This window comes from Rhea americana, unplaced genomic scaffold, assembly GCF_003343005.1.
Source record: "Rhea americana isolate MKP2758 unplaced genomic scaffold, rheAme1 scaffold_96, whole genome shotgun sequence".
Lineage (NCBI taxonomy): Eukaryota > Metazoa > Chordata > Aves > Rheiformes > Rheidae > Rhea > Rhea americana.
In genome coordinates this window covers 2,648,346-2,671,850 of record NW_028187155.1, presented here as the reverse complement: position 1 = coordinate 2,671,850, position 23,505 = coordinate 2,648,346, and the positions used below count along the sequence as shown (strand labels likewise).

The following is a 23,505-nucleotide window of genomic DNA, read 5'->3' as shown; positions in this document are numbered from 1 at the left end:
GCTGTTCAGAGCAAAGCATAAAAATTAAAGCACCTGGTCCCTGGACCAGCCGGACAAYGCATGACCTCAAGTGGAAAAAGACAGTCCAAATAGGTAGCAGGAAGCCTGTGCTTAAAACCTCCTTTGGTTTATGTCCAGAATGATGTGGGTGATCCTTTCATCTCTCTTGCTTTGGTTTCCCAACAGCAAATACACATAAGAATTTTCTATGCTGTCCCTAAGCATCATTACAGGTTAATTTACCTTGGAAATCCTATCATCCTAATTACTCTTTTTCATTCGGCTGTTCCTGTTACCATCATTGATGAAAACATATTTGTGTTTCTAGAAGTGACAAGTGCAACTGCTCAGAGGATTTTTAATGAAGTGTCTAAAAATTACACCCTTGAAGCTGGAGACATGTCATAGTAACTGTGGATCCTCTATGATTTTCTAATATCTGCAGGTAGATTAGATTGTCCTTAGCCATCTTTCTGTAATTAATGTGAAGTCTCCTTGCAACTGTGAATCCCTGTGGTTGCTCCCTCTGTTGCAGGATCTCCCATGTTTCATTGACAATGGAATGTTCTTGACTGGTCAGAAAATACAATGGAGAATAAAATAACACTGACACATAACTTCATTTAGCTGTCAAGCACRTTTGATTAGTTCCTGTCAGCGCACTAGCAGGATAATCCATCTCCCACTGTTTCTTCATCAAGGACAACATAATTCTCTACCTATGACACAGATGCACACACCGGAGGCAAGCCACCAGCTGCCAAAAGCTATTTCCTGGTCTGGCATTCTTCCCCAAGAAGGAGATTAGTCAAATCCCAGCTAGAAGCAATAGCAAAGCCACAATAGTGTTGCATATGGCACTGCAATTAAAGGTGACCCTCTCACTGCTTAGGAAGGCTTGGCCTTTAAGTTCATCAGAATAAGGCAACCAGTGACTACTACTGCATGCAGAGATGGGAGCCTCCCTGGGGAGGCTCTGGGCAAAGAGCTGAGTTGGGAGGAAAAGAGGAAGAATTTGTCTTTGTCTGCCAACAAAGTGGCAGAGTGGAACCTGAGGGAGATGTAAGACCCAAGGAACAACTGCTGAGAACAAGTCTGTCTGTAGAAACTAGCTGGGGCTGTTTTGAGCTCTGAGCTGGTAGGTTCTGGAAAGCCCAGTTCAGCAGCTGGACTGCCTGATAGACAGTATGCCTCTCCCTTCAACAGTCCTATGTCTGTGCATAAGAGGAGAGAAGTGGAGGAATGGTAGAAATTAGCATCTAACCATTCAGCCTTGCTCATAAGCTTGCAACCCTTTCATAACAGGCAGTGGCCAGCATCTGTTTAGAAGAGTTTTTGCAGTAAAGCTCCAATGTCCTTCTTGCAACTCCCTTCAGGAGCTCTGTAATGGGGCATCATGATGCAATACTGTTGTTCCACAGAGAGCAGCTGGAACAAGCCAAGGCAACCTGAGGACACACTTCTCTGGACCAAGCAAAAGACCAAGCTTTCAGCAGGGCATCTCCTTACAGCAAGCACAGCTCAATGTGCAACCATGTGTGTCCTTGACCATGCACACAGCAGAATAGTGAGGCAGATGAGAGTACACAGCCACAACCACTCTGCTAGCCGTTCACTTCACATCTACCCATGATCAAGACAAACAGCAGCCTGCCTGACCCAGGGATTCTTCTTTTGCCGCACAGGCAACTGTTTGCCACAGCATGGCTTGGCYGATTTTAATCTTTTAGCTCTGCCTTTTATTTTCTCTCTCTCTCACCTGGCAAAGAATTGGATCAGGTTTAAATGGGAGGAAGGAGGCAGCTGTCTGCCTGCAGCCCTGCTGCCATCAGCTGAAATCTCAAACTTCAGCAGMCAAGGAGAGATGGGCAGAGACTACAGTCTGGTGGGAAAATGCTGAAGGCTGAATGGCTGCAGGCAGCACAGCCAGCCAGCCAACAGGCAATACTTGCAACAGGACAAGAAGCCTTACTAAGTAAACTGAGCTCCTTCCTGCAACCAGTGAGTACACTTTGGACTTACAGCAGTCTTAAGCAGCACAGAGAGGTAGAAGCTGCTCTACTGATTAGTCTCTCAAATAAACAACCTGAATTATTAGCACTTGCTAACCTGTTCTGCATCTGACATTGGCACCAAACAAACAGAACCTGGAGGATGACCTGCCAGTGATTCAGACTTTCTTTAGAACTAACAGTGTTAGGACAACAGCTCTCTCCCCATCCCAAGGGCACTTTTATTTACTTGCCCTTAAACCTTGAGGTGCTGTACTTTGGCAATGAGCTAGCGGAGAAAGATAAAAGGATCCCAGATTGATTCTGCTTCCTCCCACACAGCTCAGGCTGGACTGGGACTCTAGTAGTCCCTCCTGTCTCACCCAAAAGTAAGTGAGCCAACCCTCACAGACTTCATCTGCACAAGTTCTGATGTCAGCGGGTGAACYCATGAGTTCAAAGCCGAGTGTGTGCACTGACAATGGCCTAGGCTTTGATCTCTTAGTTGGGTCAGGGACCCTATAGCCATCTTGCYCCCACCCCCAACCCCCAGACACTAGAAAATGAGAGTGTTGGGTAGATTTGTGTCCTTGTTCTGATACCTCTGTGACTACACATGTATCTGGAGAGTTTCAAACTTCCATTTTTGGTGATTCCCTTCATCCTTGTAGGGGGCTTTTTGACCAGAACCTAGGCATATGATTTAGCTTGAAACAACACTAAGGATATCTACATCTTAGTGAAGAGATGAATCCCACTACATGCAATGAAGTATTCTTAATCATAGCTACCAATTGTATGCTATGTTAGACATAGACTCTCTAATTAATGAGGGTGAGGCCTCGTGGGAAGACACACTATCTTCTCACTGATGCTGGCAGGGTGCTCTCYACCCTTCCCTGAAACAGACACTCCTGGTATTTATGGTCACTCACTAATGCTGCCTGAGGCCTACCAGTCTGCTCCAGTATCATACTCTCCCCACATCTTTCCTTTCTAGCCTTGACTTTACCCTTGTTTCTTAAGGCAGCTCAGAGGTTTGTACAAAGGTCAATGGGTGAGCTGCCTTGTTTTGATAGGCCCATCACTCCCCATCTCTCTGAGAGAGAACAATGAAAATGAGTAACCTCTACCACTTTACCACAGCAGCTTTTCAGGTAGCCTGGAGCATCTGCTACATTGTAATGTGAAGCAAAAATACTAGAAGATACCAATAAGAGATGATTAACAGAGATGGGGAAAATAAAAGATAAACTGGAGGGGTCGGCTCCTATCAATTATCAGTACTGCAAAGACAATAAGAGGATGTGCATGCAGCACAGCACCCTGTGAAATACTCACTTCCTCCAGGGAGGCTGTCTCTGTCGAAGATGCATAGCTTGTACCCAAACTCATTCTCCAGGACTCCTCGCAGTGTCAGCAGCACAAACTCCTCCTCTTCTGCATTTCGTGCATAGGACACGTATACATCGTACTCCTTCCCATCTGAGCGTTGGGATTACAGAGAACCACAAAGAGTAGAAGAGACACTTGTGATACCGTATATGCTGAGTCTTTGACTTACTTCAGAGGAAAATCAAATATGAAGGCCCACTTTGAGCCCTCAGGGCTTTCCAGGTACCATGGATTAACACYGACCTCCATAGTTACAAGAGAGCAGTGGTGTCCGTTTGACTACTCAGCCAGAATGTGCAGATTCGCAGACACCATTGGGTTACTGGAGCAGCAGACTGCAGCAACATGATCACCTCCTTCTGTCCAGAGTTCCCTTCATACTTCTACTTCTCTGACATTGCTTCCTCGCATTGCGATCAAGACCCATGAGCAATCCCACCACAGATTTGCACCCTGACTGCATCCTCTGAGAGCCTCAGCACTCTCTCAGCAGGTTCACACAACAGGCTGTGAGGGCAAGAAATTAACATCCTCCTTGTTCTACAGAGGGAGAAATCCTTCCCAGTAGCACTGGAAGGCTGTGGCAAAACTGAGGATAGAAGGGTCATTTCCAGATCTTATGCTTAAGATTATTAATTACATCTCCCCTTCACATGCCTTCTCCCATCTTAAAACAAATTTTACCTGCTTCTCTAATCAGAACTCATATAGAGAGACCAGAGAAACCAGGGACTTGTTGAAACCTGGTAACGTATCTCTAACTGTTTTGATCACATTAAATAGCTAGCCTTCAGTAAAGCAGTGTCTAGGGAACTTGACATGTCCACACTTCACCCCAGCTGAGAACATGGAAGACTTCTCCCTCTCCTTCCCTCAGTCCAAGTCTGACTCCTCTTGTTCTAAAATAACCCAGAAAATTGCRGGTATAAACATGGAAGGTCAAAATGTTATCATGATGTGAAGAGGGTTAAAAGCAGCTCATATGAAAATTGCTATACACAAATGAAGGATCTGGTCAGTAGCAGGGTAAAATGAATATAACATGTTTAAATCCTTACCTAGAATGGTTTCATCTGTTCCAAAATGGGCTCGATAGAAGAGAACCATTTCAAGCCAATAAACATGATAGACAACTATCAGCACCACAACAAGCAGGATGGTGGCTCCCAGTCCACAGGCCAGCTCCACGGTGTACTTTGGTGGCACAACTGAGTTTGAAAAGAAAGAGGGGTTCCGCTTTACAGAACAGGTTGGGCCTTCAGCTAAATAGAAACAAGTCTGTATTATGTGCAGCCAAGGAGTAAAGTGGAACACCGGGAATAACAACCAAGAGCTCAGCTGAGTCTTTAGAGGAACATGTCCAAGCCAAGACTCTTCTGGTAGGACACACAATGGCTGGTCATCCTAGAGTGCCTTTTCTGGGTTATCAGATGTGGGTGGCATCTGCAGGGCATAGGCATCAAGACCAGTCAGAGAAAGGGTTGGACTTCTGCTTCTGAGCGAGRTGTTGTGGTATAACGAACTTTAGATGAAAATCACTTGCATAGTCCAAAGCCAGCTCATGAACTGTGACTTTCTCGGGAGAACATGCAACCTCCCAGAACAACACCACAGTAAAAAGCCGACCAAAGCTCACCTGCAGCAAAATAAAAGCTATGGCCACCATCTTCCCTCCCCATCAAATATACACAGTTCTTACGGCTTGTCCCAGACTTATAACAAGGATACAAATAGCCATGACCTGATTTTTTTTCTGTCAGGTAAGAAGAATTTGTGTTCATCTCAGAAAAGTTGAAATGCTGGCAAACAAGTAGGACAACATGTGCATATCAAACCACAACATGACAGACTACCTCTATACAGTGTCTGATATCATGCTGCTGTTTCTTTATTTTAAGGACAGGAATAACTCTGCTAATTGTATCTCTAGGCAAMCTAGTTTTTATGGTGATTCAGGTGGCAGATGGYATGCACACTAGCAAACTGCATGTTAAGAGTAGTAAGTCAAAACATCACCAATTTACAAAATTTAATGTTTTATTAGAAACCAAACCACCAAAAAGAAAATGGAAAGAATTTAACAAGTTTCATCAGATGATAAGCAACAGCATCACCACTGGTACAAGAGAAGGAGAGGGAAACCATCCATAAAAGTAGGAAAGATATACAAACTAATATAAGGAAAGGGTGCAGAGAGACATTTTCTTATAGCCAACATATATAGCTATTTGCTAAAAACTGGAAGGCAAGTTGGGGATTAGGTTCTGGCATGCTTGATATTCCTATGCATGATGGGATGATCTGTCTTGAGCTTATTTAAGGTTGTTCCGCCAGCAGTGGTCTGGGCCCATTCTTGCAATTTGCTGTGGAATGGAGTAGAAAGGAATGGTTGTAAGTAACCAGGCTTACTCAAAGGGAACCTACTGAACTGCCTCATGTGCAGCAAGAGCAAGCAGGACAGGAAAAGAAGAGAGTGGATAGTAAAGATCAGTCTGTTGGAAACAGCGTTTAGGCACTGCTGTACAGAGAAAGGATTTGAAAGCTTTAGATTCCCTGATGCTACATGTGCAAGCGTTATTATCCCAGAAGAATTAATTATGTAGGATGAACATACTGGTTGATGGTTCCAGCCTTTTTTAATTGTATGCTTGGTCTTTGGTTCCTTCTTAATGATTCAGAAAAGGTTTATCTCAAATGAGTGGGACTGAAAACAAAAAAGGACAAGGATTAAGGATGTACTGGCCTTGGTGAAAACGACTTTGTAACCTATTCTTCCAGCAACCACACTGGTAATAGACTATATGAAAGAAGAGAAAGAGCTCTCTAAGTGAGTCCTCCCATGTTAATAGGGCAGAACTGGAGGAAGAAAGTGTCTGGCACGAGCTACACAAGAAAGGGCAGAATCTCTTATGGGAGAGGGGAAGTCTAAGTTGCAGCAACTAGGCATCAAAGGTCCACAGGAAGTTGGTAAGGAGGCAGAAATATCCACCTTAGTCAGGAAATCTCAAATACCTATACTAAAGGCTCAGTTCTTATTACTGTCAGATGTGCTTTTGAAACAGGAAAAAACAAGCACATTTGATGAAAGAAAATCACAAGCAAAAACCACTCTGAATTGACCTTTTTAACTTTGCTAGATCAGTCCATGCCAACTACGCTGAGATGTCTGTGTCTAGAATGGGCAAGGTGTAAAACCCCTGGGCATCGTGCTTAGACTGTCCCACTCCCCGAGGAATGTTGAAGATCTTAGTCTGCCTTCTAGAGAAGGTCTTGGGCCTCAGGGCCTCACACTGAAAAGCTCAAGCCCAGCAGGTTGCTTGTTCCTCACACTCTCCTTGCTGCAGACCCCCTGGTAAATCCAAGCTTAGAGAGAGCTATGAGCATCTCCAGTATGCAGAGATCTTATTTAGGAATAGTTTCTGGCAGCTTTCCAGGAAAGAACACTAATTTAACAAYGTCTAATGCTTCTTTTAGTAAAGTTCAAACTCAGGGGCCTATTCTATGCAACAAGCAAAAGATGGTTTTGTCCAAGCTGCAAATGCAAGTGTTAATAGGAGATGAACAGTTTTAGTTAAAACAACTCCATACTCAGTCCAGAATGAGTTTTCTGGGCCTGAGCAGTATTTAAAATTTGATAAAAAGGTATCCCTGGCACAAGAAACTCTCATATTGACCTCTATAGTCCTCAAATGGAAAGCCAGCTTACAGTTCAATGTACCTTGATACAAATGGCCAACTCACCCATACTTTTCTAGTGGGGAGYGGGTTTGCATTTTGGCTCCTAGAGCCCAGCACGAGGAAAGCTGCTCTGTTTTGTGCTGATGGCCCTTGCTATATGTATCCTTTGAAACAGCCCAGGGCTAAACCCTCTTCCTGCTTTTTTATGCATTTAACAGGCACACAATACATTTTGTATGAGCTGTAGAGTGGTGTCAGAGCACCACAGAAAATGAGCCTTGGGTTAGGCTGCTGCAGGAGATACATGCATATTCCCCTGTGTAGCACACACTGAAATTGGAAGTGAATGTGGGGGTAAAGGAAAGCAGGGAACTCCCAGTACTAGGTGGGAGAGCATCACCGAGAGGTCCTACAACTGCTGTGCTGTAGCAATGCAGTACCATCACGTACTGCATTGCAAGTAAGAACTGGGATAAACTACAGCCTAAGATGTCTTGGCTTGAAGCCTATGCTCCCTAAAGGATGGATGAGCCAACTGATAGCTCCTGAGTTGCACAAAACTCATGCATCTGACTACAGGGCAGTGCAGGCTGTGGGGTAGTGTTATCCTAGCTATGCAATGGAATGAGCCAGGCAGGCCTGCTAAGGATGGCGCTACCTCAGCAGTCACCCCAGATTTGCCCCCACTCAATGTAGCCATGGAGCAGTACAACCCCYGGGGAACCAATATCATCTTCTGAAGGGGACCAGCCTGTGTTCCCCTCTCCTCAGCCCTCCAGCCATACCATGCTGTCTCCAGGCTCACATATTCAACTCTCATCTCAATACTATACGGAGGTTTGCTTCTGTGTATCTGCTTATCTGTAAAACCAAAACATGCACTTGGAGAACGGATTTCATGACACTTTCCTTGCTTCTTCCCTGCTCAGAGTGAAATCAAGCAATCTGAAATCGTTTTTGGTACAAACAGTCTGTGCTCTTGGGTCTGCTTCAGTTGTAGTAAATGGATGGGATGAAAAAACAGTTCTATGCCTCCKTCTTTCTCCCCAAGCCTTTGACCACAGTAGGATGTATCTGATATGCATCCTTTGCAAGAAAAAATGCAATCTGGGCAGCAGTAATACAGCTGTGTGTACAGAAGAGTGTGTGTTGGGGGAAAGCACCTGATAGAATATTTTGTTCCCCTTTTGTTTTGTAGGACTAACAGTCCTGTTTGAGCATTCTTCATTTTACACCCGTGCTCTGCAAGTGTTTTACCTTTCATGCGCACTATGGCCTGGCTATGGTTCTCCCCTCTGGCATTTCTGGCGTAGCAAGTGTAATTGCGTTTCAAATCCTCTGGTGTAGCTTTTGCAACTGTTAGAGTCCTTATGATAGTTTTGTCTTCAAAATTTCCAATGATTTCACTGGAAGAGAAAAGCTAGAACATTATACATGTGAAGCTGCAATGAGTTTTTAATGATGAAGAGTTCTTCCCTGATGGAACGTGAGCCTTTCTTTAAAAAAACACCTGAACTTATACTTAAGAATTGATACATATTTCACATTTTAATATGGAAAATTTCAGCTGTGACTGTTCCTTTATCTGATTTTGCTTACGTTATTTTGCTATTCATATTCTCTCATTGCAGATGTGTCACATTGTATTTTAGAGACAAAGAATTTCTTGCCTAAAAAGCAACAGATTTTATGAACTCTGGATTTAGAGTCCATCATACATTCCTTGTGCWACCCTGAATGAGTCACTTTGTGCCTGAACTTATCTGCAAAATGAGGATAATAATATTTCCTTTTGCCTCTTACTTTTCTACATAGATTTGCAAACTGATTGGAGGCGCGACTGCTTTCAACATGTTGCTCAGTACCCAGCWAATGGGATTCTGAACCTCATTTGGGTTCTTCATGTAATTGAACCTCTATTCTTCCTAATAACTAYTACATATAATACTACATTGTTGTTCTCAGCCTCTGGCTTTTGAAATGTTTTCATCTGTGCTATTTTGGAATATTTCTGTAAACAAAATTGWGCTTGTCCTTGCTTTTGAAGTGAAATCCCACAGTAGATTTGCAAATCTGGGCAATTAAGTATTTGATATTTCCAGATGTTGTCATCCTATCAGAATCTGAATGAGTGATAGTGTGAAACGCTGCATAAAGTTCCCTCAAGTCTTTCTGTAARAAGAGGCACTGGCAGGGCCCACAGGCTTCTTCCCTGGAGCTCCTGGCCCTCATCATGGGTTGATGTGGATATAGGGCTTTCTCAGTGACAGAGGGAGGAATTCCATTTTCCCTTGCAAAGGAAAACGACACAAGGGGGTTATATGGTCCCAAGTATTTGTGGTGAAAAAGTAAGAGTAGATGGATGGTAGGAGGCCTCTAAAGATCTGATTTCTTTTGTCCGGAACCATTCACCTAAACATGTCACTTGTGGTTGGGATAGCCACATTAACACACATCTGCTGGAGCAATCTCTGAACTGCCATTCAGAAGTGAGCTGTTTCCTGGATCTTTGTGCCATAACCTATCCACTGTATATGGTCAAAGACTCCGGGCATTTCCAGCAGAGGTACAGTACTCTTGCACATCTGTACCCAGGACCTCTTTGCAAGATCCAAAGAGAGGGTGAGAYACAAATGAAGGTCTATGTTACTAAGCATTACCTTTGTGTGACTTTTATCTTGGGGTCCATAATGTCATCTGTGTTTTTCCCATCTATGGTCCACCACACCTCAGTTCGGGAGTCCTTCAAGAAAGTGAAGAAGACTTCACAGGACAGAACAAGCTCATTTCCTGGGAAGAAGAGAACACAGTGAGCTGGATGGCACAGCAGGAACAGCACTATCCTTACTCACACGCTTTCTGGTGATCCTGTCAGCCTGAGCTCTGCCTCCTCTCAGGAGRGAACAAGGCCAGCATACACCTTCAAACATTTGATACTGACTGAACACCATGGCTGTGGGAGAACTCAGACCCTTTGAGCCAGAAAGCAGTGCTTTAGAAGTAAGACTGCTGTTAATCATCATCATTGCACCACATCTATTACAGCAATCAACTGAGATCAATTCATAATGGGACAAGTTTAGGGAACTGCTCCAAGGACCTATCCATCTGAACAGATGGGATGGGAGAAGGGGTATAACACACTATATACAACGCTGTGAGGTCAGCAAAAGGAGAGTTGCCATTAATTAGGCAGTAAATAGCTAAAAGAAGAAAGGAGGGGAGATGAGTAAAATGTGGCAAGAAGGGTAAAGCCACTGAGGGGCCAGATGAGGGATGGTTGGAGCAAACAGCAGGGGCAGGGTTGAGACAAAGTCCTATAGGAATTTCTCTGAGCAGCTGACAGATCATATTTTGTCTGCTTCTGCAGCTGCTCCAGCYTGCTGTAATCCTGTAACTCCATGCCTGAATATTTCAAAAAAATCTGTGCACTCAAATAAACCTTTAAAGCTGTGCTCTCCTATTCTGTAATTGAGAACTGGCACCCCACACTGTCTGCTAGACAACTTGTCGCAGCTTGCTTGCTCTATGAGGAAAACAGTCAGGGAGAACATTGYGGGAACAGAGGAAGGGGAACCCCTCCATGCTTGGCTGGCTGTGTCTCCCCATCCCTGCAGGCAGGCTGCCAGTGCAGGCACAGCAGGCGGCTGGCATTGCAATTTACCTGGGTTCAGCTCATAGACAACTTTCTCGTTCGGAGAGGTGAACTGTGGTGGCAAAGCCTTGTTGGGAGACCCTGCAGGAGAGAACACAGTCCCCCACCAGGGGTCCAAATTTCATGAGACTCAGGTGTTCTTACAGCCTYGCTCACGATACCCCATCACTCATGTCCTGATCTAACTTGTGATATAACCCTGCTGCAGAGTTTCATCCAATGAGAACTCTAGTCCCAGCCCCCAAATTCAGTGCCAGACACAGAATCTAAAACTCCTCCAAAGCTTAGCTACACCTAAATGGAAGGTTTTGGACCCATCAAAACACTCCTGTGTCCCTGTGGATCCTGGAGGGTACATCTTCCATGAGGCACAATCTATAACATAGTTCCTTTGTACTGATGGTTCTAAAAATACAAACATGATTTCCTGCCTCGAGTATTTATTCTCCTCTGAAAGCAGCAGTTACCACAGGACTCTGCATGTGCTCTACTGTTCACCAGGTTTCTAGGCTCCCTCTACAATTCACTGCCAGCTAGACTGAGCCCTTATCACTGGCACAGACCTCTCTGAGCAGTGGGCTAGGTAACTGGAGTTAGTAGTCCTTCCTGGCTGAGTAGCAATCTTAGCCTCAGCACATAAGGCTTCAACTTTGACAGAAGATTAAGGCAAGTTGGCTATAATGGGACAATCTGCRTCTACAATTTATGACAAGTAAAATGCACTGGAAAAAAATATTAAACAATGCCAGGGTTATGCATTCACATACCAGCAGAGGGTACCCCTGACCATGTCATAGGCTGCATGTCACCAGCCTAAGCCTGATCACCTGCTGCGCTCTTTGGGGCATTTGTCCTAGTAGTTGGTAGGACCTCCAGCGTGACATGCACTGGGCAGTCACATGAGGCTTATCCCAGCAAGCAAAAATATACCAGTGACAGGTGAATTGGGTAATAAAGATTGAACACACCACAAATGGATCCCGTGACAGACTTTTCTAACTATTTTCACCACTTCTGCTGCTACTGAAATTTGCATTTTTTAAAGCCATTCTTACCCACAACCTTCATCTTTATGGTTCTAGTGAGATTATACGTTCTCCCGTGGTCGTTGAATGTCACAATGCAAGTGTAATTCCCTTCATACACACTGCGAACAATGCCAATAACAAGCTTGGACCCTTGGGGATATCGCTCATAGTAGCCATCCACCAACCTGCAGTTCTAGAGTCAGACAGAAAAACACTTGAGTTTCAGGACTCAGATTTGAAGATATTGATTCAAATACCACTACAAAGATCTGTTTTGAAACTATGAATATGATACTTTGGATTGTAATGTACTAGACTTAAATGCTACAAATCTTGAGCATGCTGGAATAGGAACTGATAGGTTCACTTGGAGAATGAGATGATGAAGCAGATGATCCTAATAGTTTTATCCTCCTTTAAACAGGGACAGGTCTTTTATAAAAGACAGAGCTGTGATTTAGAAGTATATTTGCAAGAAAGGTAAATATCTTAGTAGAAGGAAGTGAGAAAGTAAAAACAGAATATGTCCTCAGTTGATGCCAGGTTCTTTAACTCTTTTGCAGCTAATCAAGCTACCCTGACTGACGTCAACTGAGGATGAAGCCCCAAAATGGACAACTGGCAAAAGAGAATCTATAATACAGAAACATTAATAACTCTTCTCTTCCTGTTAGATAAGGCAGGAAATCTCTGCCAAGCATCAAACTAGAGACCCCTTTTCAGGAAGGGGTTATGCAGATGACATCTTGATTGTCATAAAACCCAAAGAWATGCACATTTCCTAATAGATTATTTCTGAATGGTACATTTCCAAGTCAGATATATCCTAAAGTGGTAGTTTAAGACAGAGGTCATACAACATTTTTTRTGGTTTTTATTAGGCAAGCAATGACTTACTGCTTGCAAAATGATTTCCATGGGGCTTTYTGTTTCATTCTGCTAATTGATTGTTGAAATGTGAATTTCAATGGYTGGTACAAGTAAGGCATTCCAACCACTGCAGTGAAACTGCTCCTCTTGGCTACAAATGCATTTTTTTCCTGAGGGGCTTTGGAGTTGGGTATCTTTTTTATAGTTGTTGCCAACTTTCTTTATTATTAATTTCTCTCGTATAGCACCTTCTATCTAGAAATCTGAAAGTGCTTCRTGAGCAGTTAGAGAATTCAGTCCCATAACCCTCTGGCTGCAAAACCTCTGAGAATTTCTTATTCTCCCTTGACTAAATGCATCCATACAGAGAATGACACTGAGGTCAAGATTTATTAAAATGAGCACTAATTCTGTACACTTGCCTGGAGATGGCTTGAAATAAGTCTAGTTTTCAGAGCAGTAGGAAACGGGTGTCCTCGTCTTCAGAAATGAGGTCCACTGAATTGTGCCTGACTGGCCTCCCACGGTCCTTGCATAGACCTTGCATRGATAACTTCATTATATGACCTCAAGGGATCTTAGAAAGGATGCTGCTTTCACTAGCTCATGAGGAGAGCTTTTTACTAAAGATGAGAAATGAGTCACAGCTTTCTTTATGGGCCCAGTGATTTGTCTACACAGTAAGCCATGGATACTGCTAGGAACTGAATTAAGGTTCCTAAGTCTCTGTTAGAACGTCCTCCACTTGAACACACTGGTCAAAAAATTTCAATTCTACACAAATGCCTCGAAGAGCAATTTAATCCATGAACTAAATGAAATGAAGYTCTTTCTTTATACTAGCTTTGCTAATTTTAAGAGTTTTATCTCTAGTGAGACACTGAAATATAGCTACACAATTCTCATACCAACCAGTGTGTTTTCAGATGAAACACCACATTTCCCCAGTGCTCAGATAACAGTAATGTTCTTCTTACCCTGTACCATTTGACAGTTGGTGTTACACTAGCTGGATAAAATCCATCAATATCTGGACATATGATCTTCTCATTAGCATGCTCCAGGTAGAACATCTCCTCAGCTGGTTTTATTGAATGGCTGACACAAGAGTGTTCRTCTTTTGCAACAACCTCCAAGGGAAATGCAACTTTGCTGCAGTAGGTTGTATTTCTAAGGATGGAGGAGGATATGGTTGATTAAACAAGGCTAGTTTACTTATGTAGTAGAGGAATGAAATAAAAAATATGTCTGTGCTAATGAACATCATAGCTCTGATGAGATATATACAGCCTCAGTTGACTAATTTGCATACGGGAAAGAAAACGTTATCAGAGATGGCCACACACAGTACCTCAGAAAATCCTATAAGCATAATTAACAAGCAGTATCCACTCTTCCAGTGGTAAGGCAGATAATAGGGTCAAAGACATGATGAACAAGAGACAATGTGAGAAAGAGATGAGAAAGAACTCTTGTGCTCAGGGCATAGCAGATGCTATGTTTGTTTTATACTACACTTAGAGACACTTTCCATTTTCTAGAAGTCTGAATCTCATGAATCTTCCCCAAATTAGCATCCAGTCAAAACATTACCCCTTCATCTGAAGTTATTTTTTACTCTAGACATACAGATCACTTTTTAATGGCGAATGCCTGTGGATTTTGCCATGGGCTCAGCARTAATATTTTCATGGACAGTTGCAGCTAGCAAGGAGTGCATGTTCATTAATGTTTGCAAGGCTCCAAGCATTACTGCAATGTAAATTGGTCAGTACTGAATATTCTTATAACTGTAACATTTTTTTCACATTAATGCTTATGTAAATGGTCTTTTCCCTACAGAAAGATCTGAAGCTATCAGCATAATTTCCCTGTTTCCATGAAAGTCCTTTGAWTGTCCTGAAGKCTGATATAGAAGCTGTACCACRCAACCTACCTGAGCATACATGTATAATTCCCAGTGTCATTGAGAAGGGCAGGCCAGAACCAAAGGGTGTCTTTCTCCTTACTGATGCGATTGTCTGGGAGACGGAAGTTAATGGGCTCCTCCAGATCCCGGTCCTGCCCAATCCTGTACCAGATCAGGGTTAAGCCAGCAGAATGGGCTGTGCTGTAGTTGTACTTCAGGAAGGTCTCAAAGAGTGGGCATTTGATCTTAGCAGGTTCCCCATCATAAATCTGTATCTGTTTCATGGTGTCCACACCCCAGTCATCACAACGTTCTGCAACCAGGAAGAACAGGTGACTTAGCTTGCAAGTCTTCAGGAGAAAAACAATTATGCCCGTGTTCCCCAAAGCCCTTGGTCCTGTCCCCACTGAAATCAGAGGCAGTAATCTAGTGTTTTCAGTGGAAGCAATTCTGGATGTTACAAAGCAGTTTAGTTTAGTTCTGGATACACCTGGAAACTTCTACTTTTATTTGTACATCTACATTTCTTCCAAGGTATTTATCCCTCACCTGGACAGCACAATGGGATATTTGTGTATAACACCAGGCTTCCTCCAGAACTCTGAGAAAATTCAAGCCTAAAAATAATCAGTGTAGGAAAAATAAAATTTGACTGAAAACAATACTAGAGGTGTACATGTATGTTCATGCATAGTGGCAGAGGGGTGTAAACACAGATGTTGGAAGAAGAGAAGAGATTAACACTGTACATAACAAACCACCCCTAGAGCTATGAGCCAGTGCCACTGCCAGAAGAAGCGGAGGAAGCTAGACCGCATGTTCTGGGAGTAAAGACAGTCTTTTCTGTAATGTGACTGTCTTTTTGGTTATGTGACTTTTATGCATTATGGTAACACAAAAATTGAGATCAGCAACAAATGGCATGTAAGGACTGCTTATAGTAAAGTTTGGGAAGGGAGGCTGGGAGGCAGGAGACCGTGTGGAGGAGGGTGCAATAGGTTCACCTGAAGATCACCATGCAGCCCCAGGTGCACTCCCCAAGCACCATCCAACAGGATTAGTGTGATCACTGCAGAGGTAGACTGACACAGAGACCGGGCAGCGAGAAAGATAGCTGTTCAGTGATTATTTTATCRATTCTCGCCATTAGCGAATGGGATTGGAAAAAACAGCACACTCCAAACCCATTTGTCTTCAGAGATCTCCTTTCCACCCTGTTCCTCCCCAGTGTCCCATCACAAAGGGACCGGATGCAAGTGAAGCACAGTGCCAGGACGCCAGCTGAGACATCTCTGCAATTCCCATTTTTCTGTGCTGACAAGGCATGGCATGGCACACTTGCCCAGCGCATCTCTTGTGGCTGCAGGGAGGCATTAGCTAGGGTAGCCTGATGCCTCAGAGCCCTAAACAAGTCAAACAAAAAAGGGGTGCTGTCCTTGTGCTGCCTACAGTTGTCCCTGGGGAGGTATCTCAGTATATCACAGGCACACCAGAGATGACATTGCGAAGTCTCTCTGGTTTGCAGATATTAGAARAACTTGGACAGAAAGAAAAACAGAGTACAATACGCTCTTTGAGCCCAATTCTTCTGAACTGACTTCATAGGCCCAAAGCAGGATTCTTGGCATTTTATCTTCYTTAAATAGACACTGGGATGCAGCTTGGCCCCAAATTCATACTTAATTAAAAGAAGCAAAGAGACAGGCTTACAAACCTTTGAGAAGACGGTGCTCACAGTGCTTAAAGGCAGCAATGCTAACTCATGTGGCTCAGCAATGTTTAGTCACATTGAGGAGGAATCTGGGCCAACAAGAATAGAAATGGTTTCTGGTGTTTTTTTTATATATAAATGTAAATGCAAACCGAGCTGCTCCTCCTATGGCATGCCAAACACCCACATGATGGAGTCCTGCTTCTAGAGTAAGAGAGTGAACTGAGCTAGGAAGAGGTGGCAAAGCTAATGTATACAGCCATTCTCTAGTAGGACACAAAAAAACAAATTGCTGGAGAGTGCATCTAGCTCTTCATCTTAGAAACACATAAATATTTCAAAAGTTCATATCATCAGTCAACGTCCTTGCTATTGCAGCCAGCCCAGAGTCACATTCTGAGTGATTAAAGCCCCATACCATGAGAAGGTGCATAATCACTAATTACTGCCATGGGCAAGGCCAATTGGAACCAGTATGGTGCTTAATACTGGCAGAGACAAACTACTGGATTAGGCACTATCAAGTTTCCATACAGTGGCAAACAAGACAAATGAGCCTGCCAGTGACTGCCTGCTAATTGTACGATAAAGTTCTGATCGCTATTTGTGTGAGGCCATTTGTTTTTATAAAGGAAACCTTTCCTTCTGAAAGGAGTGAGGTCTCAGAAGTCTTACGGGTTTGCAAATCAGGACACTGGGGTTTTCTTCCCTGCATCTGACTTTGCTGTGTCCTCTTGGGCTGCATAAAAGCAAATTGCCCTTATTACTTCCAATGGCAGCATTGGAGAGTGAGAAAACTGTATCAAAAACTACAGCACTGAAATTCTTGGAGTCAAGATCAATGAATTTTGCAATCATGAACAGCTTTTGCATTTTGCAACAGCTCATAAATCAGCATTGTAAAACCACTTACCTCTCCTATCTGCATGAGTAATAGAAAATAAATACATTGTTTTCAGCTAATTCAGGAAAAAAAAAAGTGGTTGGGCCTTGTTTTCTTGGTTGGAGAGGGGAGAAGAAGCTGTTACTGTTTTTCACTCTGATAGCAGGTATACATTGAGATTTTGTCTCAGAGCTGGCTAATTCTCCCAACTTCAGAAACACTGYCACACTGAATGACCATTCCTAAGGCTTGGGCTGTCAGGACGTGTTTAGGGGTGTCCTGCCTTGGGATGCTGCACGCTTCAGTCTTAGCCCCAAATGCCACATGTTACCGTGCCGAGAAACAGCAGGTACACCGCTGACCACAGAAGCAGACACATGCCTTTAGAGCGCAGGTTGCATTTGCCACCGGACTGGCAAAGACTATTCCTCTAGGCTGTCAGAGGCAAGTCTGTCCAAGCCCATGTCCAAGGCTCAGGGAGCAAAGCTACGATCCATCACTCACCGAGAGGATGGCAGACACAAAGCAGGGTGGGAAGTGGCGGAGAGACCTCCCTGACATGCAAACCGATGAGGTCAAAAATTGTGACTTTCCCCATAACTTCTCTTCTTGACACCTCCCCATGCCAGCCTGACAAAAGCACAAGGATTTCAATTTATTGGGTACTTCTTGCCTGAGATATCACAGCTTTGCCTGACAGAGCAAGCAAGGGGAGTGTATGGTGTCCCTCAGGCACAACTTTGAGAGCGTTTTCCTCCTCGGCTGCAACATGGCTCCTTTCCCTATGTTAATAGCACCCTTTGCCATGGTAATGTTTTTGTAGCAGATCCCGCTGAATGGGTCAAGCCCAGACAGCTGGCTACACTCCCTGTGCATGTTTGCGAGGGAGGGTTGGGTCCTTTAATTACTGCTATAATTTTATTTGCATTCAACAGCTTCCTGCAATGCTTTGTGCCTTCTCCGCTCTTTTAACCTTCATTGGAGATTCAAAGCTTATTTGCTGCTAACAGAAGGATCCAAATATTTGGATGTCAGTCTAAACTGGAGATAGCTTAGGAAAGGTCATAGGAATTCATACTGAACCTCAATGAAAATTTCACAGCTCCCATTGTGGAAAAAATATATATATATATACTTACCTACCAATATATCCTGATCCCAGTAATAATATTCAAGAGGGCATGACAGATCACTGTGAGAGAACATGCTAGATCCCAGTTCTCATTGTGAGAGATGGTACTAAATTCTGTGGTGCTATGCCAGTTTGCACCAGCTCATGCCCTTTCTTTCACTGGCTAAGCTGAAGAAATGAATTTCTTCTCTCTTGAAAATTTTCCTGCACAAAACAGAGCTGTTGTGGTTAAGAGCAGCATAATCAGGTGGGATTGTCATTCACTCCGTGACTTCAGGAATTCACTAGAAAAATGGAAACCCAGTCAAGAGACAGGAAGGAGGCTATATGTGGTTCCATGGTCCCTTCCACATGACAGCAAATGGAGCACAAAATGCATGGAGGGAGATGGTAAAATTCTAAAAATCCACCATCCCACAAATGCGTTTTCCTCAAAACATCTCTGCAAAAGATCTTTGAAAGAAGTCACCCTTTTCTCATTGCTGATCCTGTGTACTGCAGAACTCCCAGCTAACCCTTTTTTCCCCTGGGTGCTATACAACCACAGAACAAGGCAGTCATACCTACCACTTACAGACAGCACAGAAAAAAAAGGCAAGAAAAAGAACATACATATTATTTTTCATTTTCACTGCACTGACAGCAAACCCAGGCAGCAAGGGACTGACTCACCTAAGATCACAGACAGAGTTAGTGGTGGGAACCAAATGCAGTTCAGACCCCAAACCACCAAGCCCAGCAAGGACCATGGAAGAAGTATCATGTGCTGCAGAAGGGTAAGGAGATCTGGAACGGGAGTTAGAGAAGCAGAGAGAGAGAGAGAGAGAGAGAGAGAGAGAGAGAGAGAAAAGCCAGACAGCAAAAGCACTGGTGTATGGCCCAGGTCATCTGTTGAGAGTTGTAGGCAGAACAGAGGAGGGTGTTTGTGTAGTCCTGCTTAGGGAAACAAATGAGGATTATACAAGAAGGAAGGAGGTTACATATTAGAAGGAAAAAAAAAAAAAAAAAAAAAAAANCCCTCCAGCATAGGAGGAGAATGTGCAGGCAAAAAGGTCACAGTAAGAAGGCCAATCCTGTTTCACCTCTCTGGAGATGAAGATGAGAGCAGACTGCTGCCTTCTACTGTTCTCCTCTGGTGCTAGTTTGCATGGTGAGGTGAATTGGCAAAGTCAACTTCAAATGTCTTCCTGGCTTGGACCCTATGTTGTGACCCTTGTCCACAGAGGATATCTACTACTAATAGTAGGGACAGCATCCTGTCTTGTCAAAGAAATTGTCAAAACAGCCTCATTTCTACATCGGGCACTGTAACATCCTTAAACATCAGTTATCCCAAACTCTTCTTTCTCAGGAGGCAAAAGAAGATGAAGAAAGTGGCTCCTCCAGATGCCAAGTAGAAAATGAAAGGATGGAAAGGAAAATAATGATGTTGCTCAGCTGCAAAAAGGTGAAAACTGACATGTCTGGAAAACTTCCTCAATGTTTCACTTACCTCACTGATTTACCCATTTGGAAACAGGCTCTGAAAACACACATCCAAAATACTGCCTTCCAAGATGCATCTGCAGCACCCATTAGAAGCACCCACACATTCAAAACACCGAGGTGAAATTGGTGCAAATACTTGGGCGATCAAGGCGGACAAACTACTGAACTGGTGGATTAAAAAAGTCATAGAATAAGGCCAAATCAAGAAATACTACCTTAATTTTTCTGCAGTTTGGCAGTTTTATACAATTATTTTAAATATCTTCACAGCACTTCCATTTCAAAAACTTTCAGCCACTGAAATTTGATGAGCTCCACACTGCTTCCACCCCTTCTCTCCTTATCCCTGCCCTAGTGCTACAAGTAAAGGCTTCCACTAGTTAAAATTTCTGTGAAGAAATATTAAAAACCACTCTTATGACAGGCCATCCATCAGATCGGCATAAATTACTCTTCCATTTGCCAAATCGATGAGCCCTACTTAATTGCCTCTGACCCTCTGAAAGGGGGCCCACTCTGCGCACAGAACTGGGTTTGCAGCAATAGCAGAACGTGGAGCTGTATTGGTTGAATTACACAGTCAAGTGCTCTGAGCTCTCCTTCCCACATCATTTCAGCAGCAGTATCAGACAGGGTGGCACTACGCTAACGGCTTCCTAGTTTCTTCAGCTGCCACTGCTCTGTTGTCGTAAGGTAAAGCTAATATGACTCAGCCTCCATGCAGAGTTAGCTGGGAGGGCAGGTGGGCCAGCAGTTCGCTTGACAGAAGAATCGGCATTAATGAGGCAGAATAAGCTGGTCACGCAAAGCTGTTCAGTGAGAATTAATCATTACCACCTTAAAAATTTTTCCTCYACCCTCTTTCAAGTTCACAGCAGATAGGACAGCGACAAAGCGGCAGAGGAAGTTGAGTTGAATAAAGGAGCTGCACTTCTAATAAAGAAGGTACCATTTGTGACCAGTAGCCATACGTGGGTACACTTTCTATTTACACCGGTAACAGGAACACCAACTCTTACACTGCATTGGTACCAATGTTGCATTTTGATGTTTACACTCGAATCGGCACAAGTCCATCCCACAGCAGCCTGCTCTGTGGCTGTTCAACAGCTCAGAAATACAGCAGTGCAGCAGGAAAGCAATCCCCACTTGGCCTGTATCTCATCCGACTGTACAACAAAGGAGTAGGAGGGTGGTACAGAGCAAAAGAGATATAAGACTCTCTCTCTGAACTAGACGAAGAGAAATACTGACCTAGGTCCGCTGAAATCAAAGGACTTGCATCAGCCCTAACCAAACTCAGCTAACTGATTTTGTTCCCAGTATTTTCGAAGTGATAATAGTGGTCAGATGCCTAGAAAGTGACTGGAGCTTAACAATGTCTTGGAAGCCCACCCAGAAAGTTTTATGAATTCTGCGGGAATTTATAACCTGACTTCCAGTGGGAGCATGTCGAAAAGGCCCTCCTATAACCTCACCGCCTTCTTCACAGCCTYTCCAGCAGAGGAAGCAACTGGAAGTGGTGCTAGCACGAGCCTCCCCGTGTTCAGCGCTGCACTCAGTTCCACACCGACACACAGCAGCACTGGCTAGCCCCTTCCACATGATTCTGCTGCAATGGCACCAGCAATGTGGCTTTACATTTCTGGCATGTCTCATACCATTCATCACGTGTATCGCAGCTGTGCTATAACGCCCCAGTAAAAGCAAGCTCCATTAGATGCTGCACATGATGATGGAGTCTCTCTCAAACTGCTTGTCATTTAAATAGACAGAACAGACAAAAAAGAAGGAAGGAAACACACCTTCTGTTGCAGAATGGCTCAGCATTTCCAAAAGCACTCACAMGCAGTGGTTGTTCAACTTCAGACACTGAAAACCTAGTTTAAACAGGTGTGATGATCTGCACTCTTTGCCAGCTTCATGAAAAACAACCTGACTCTGTAAAATTCTGCTGACTTCAGCACAGCCAGGACTTYAGAGAAAGAAACCAAAGCATGACTTCCAAAAATTATGATTCTGTAACTGACCCACAGCTCCTGACTCTGAGTTTCCCTACCCAGTCCAGCATAGCCTGTAACACAAGGAGAAGTAGCTGTTTGTGTCTTTAAAAACAGTGAGTTCCATGCCTTCACTCTACCTCTGATTAAGTTGTGTTTACATTATGTGGCACACAGCATTTTGGTTACCTCCAGCAACAGGGTAGAAAAARAATAAATTTTTCTCTGGCAAGGTAGACTTGTTTTCCTGGAGGGCTTTTTAAAGTGGAGATCAAAACGATAAAGGTAGGAGTACAAACTGCCTCAAAGCCTGAAGGAAAAAAGGGGTAAATAGCTACTTTCTGTCCCATTTCACTAAGTAAATTGCTGCGTGAAGCAAAGCACAGCAGCATGGGAGGAGGAGAGACAGAAAGAGGAAATGGAGCAACCTGTTGCAAAATCACCAGTAAGAGGAGGCAAGGTGGTTAACCTGATTAGCACCCTGGTAGAGCAGTTCTGAGGCTGATGGGGTTCTTTGTGCAGCTAGGACATCAGATGGGAACTTGAGAAGGTCCAGGTCCAGGTTCAACTCCTGCCTCTCTGCCAGGGACTCATCTGATTAAACTTTAGCAACCTGCATTTAACCAGGGCCTTGGTTGCCACTCACCTTGCTTAAAACACAGCTGACAGTTCTGTGCTCGTCCAACCGCCGATGTCCACAGTAACGTGTGCATGAAGCAGCTCCAGACAGGGGTGCCACAGAGGTCTTAATTCAGCCCCCACTTCCAAACATGCATTTTAGCCAGACTCGTGTCAATCCCAGGTGCTCTTTGGCTGTCAGGGAGCATYGCAGTCTCTCTGACCTTGCGCCCTGCCCAGTGACACGCAGACTAGACCAAACACGAGACAGCAGTGTRAAGCGAGTGACAATCATACGAGATACGCTAAGAGGACAGTAAAGGCCAGSCCAGCTCTGCAGCAGCTACTTTGAGCAGGGAGCTGCAAGAGCAAGCGACGCCGCACACCCGATGAGGACTGGCACTGAGGAACGCAGCAGAGGGTGAAATGCACAGGAGGGGTCCACGGCTGCCTGGATGCACACACCGGCATTAACACGCCTACTCCTTGTGAAAGCATCGACATGTAACGCCTTCACCTCTCTACCTTCCTACCGTGTCTGCCTCTCCTGTCGCCTGGCTCAGCTCACCGGAGAACAGCTCAGCAGCCGTTCAAACAAGCAGTGCTCCCCACCAGCGCACACCCCTTCCTCTGTTCCCCTCAGGGCCGCGCAGGGCGAGCGGCAGCAGCCCGGCTCAGTTTAGACAAAGACAAGGGAGGCCGTGTGGCTGCAGTGAGTGCTCCTGTCTACCACCGTTTGCACTGCTGTCATCCAGGTGTCCTACCTGAGAGCCGAGAGAAAAGGCTAGACACAGCTGGAAGTGCCCAGGCAGCCTGGCAGAAGTCACTTGTGTGCACGCAGTCTCACCCACTTCATTACACTACTGTGAGTCTGCAGCTAGGGGGAAGTGACAGCTAAGCAAGGTAGGGGACTGACTTCAGATGTTCCCCGATGGTCTATCTGATATGCACAGAGGAGCAAAAGTGACCACCTAACACCATGTCAGTGATGCACACCAAATGGGCTGCTTTCTTCTGCACATTTCTGCTTTTCTGAGAAGGTTTGAGCAGACAGATTGCATCGCACTCTCACCTGCWCAAGAATCACCCTCACTATCTATTYCCTCTGCTGGCAGGAAGCAGAAGCAAGCTCTCTTCTTCTCTCTCC

General features: G+C 44.2%; 1 protein-coding gene across 4 annotated transcripts in view; it reads right to left on the bottom strand.

Annotated features, from left to right (window-relative positions):
- IL1RAP (interleukin 1 receptor accessory protein) overlaps positions 1 to 23,505 on the bottom strand; it is a 51,906-nt gene that overhangs the window by 7,534 nt on the left and 20,867 nt on the right. For all 4 annotated transcript variants that reach the window (XM_085325173.1, XM_085325175.1, XM_085325174.1 and 1 more), the window contains 8 exons: positions 14,554 to 14,839; positions 13,595 to 13,787; positions 11,775 to 11,940; positions 10,729 to 10,800; positions 9,725 to 9,854; positions 8,322 to 8,470; positions 4,445 to 4,594; positions 3,333 to 3,476 (listed from right to left, as the gene is read on the bottom strand). In XM_085325173.1, coding sequence (XP_085181299.1) covers positions 3,333 to 3,476; positions 4,445 to 4,594; positions 8,322 to 8,470; positions 9,725 to 9,854; positions 10,729 to 10,800; positions 11,775 to 11,940; positions 13,595 to 13,787; positions 14,554 to 14,839 — 1,290 coding nt within the window. The remainder of the gene's footprint in view (positions 1 to 3,332; positions 3,477 to 4,444; positions 4,595 to 8,321; positions 8,471 to 9,724; positions 9,855 to 10,728; positions 10,801 to 11,774; positions 11,941 to 13,594; positions 13,788 to 14,553; positions 14,840 to 23,505) is intronic.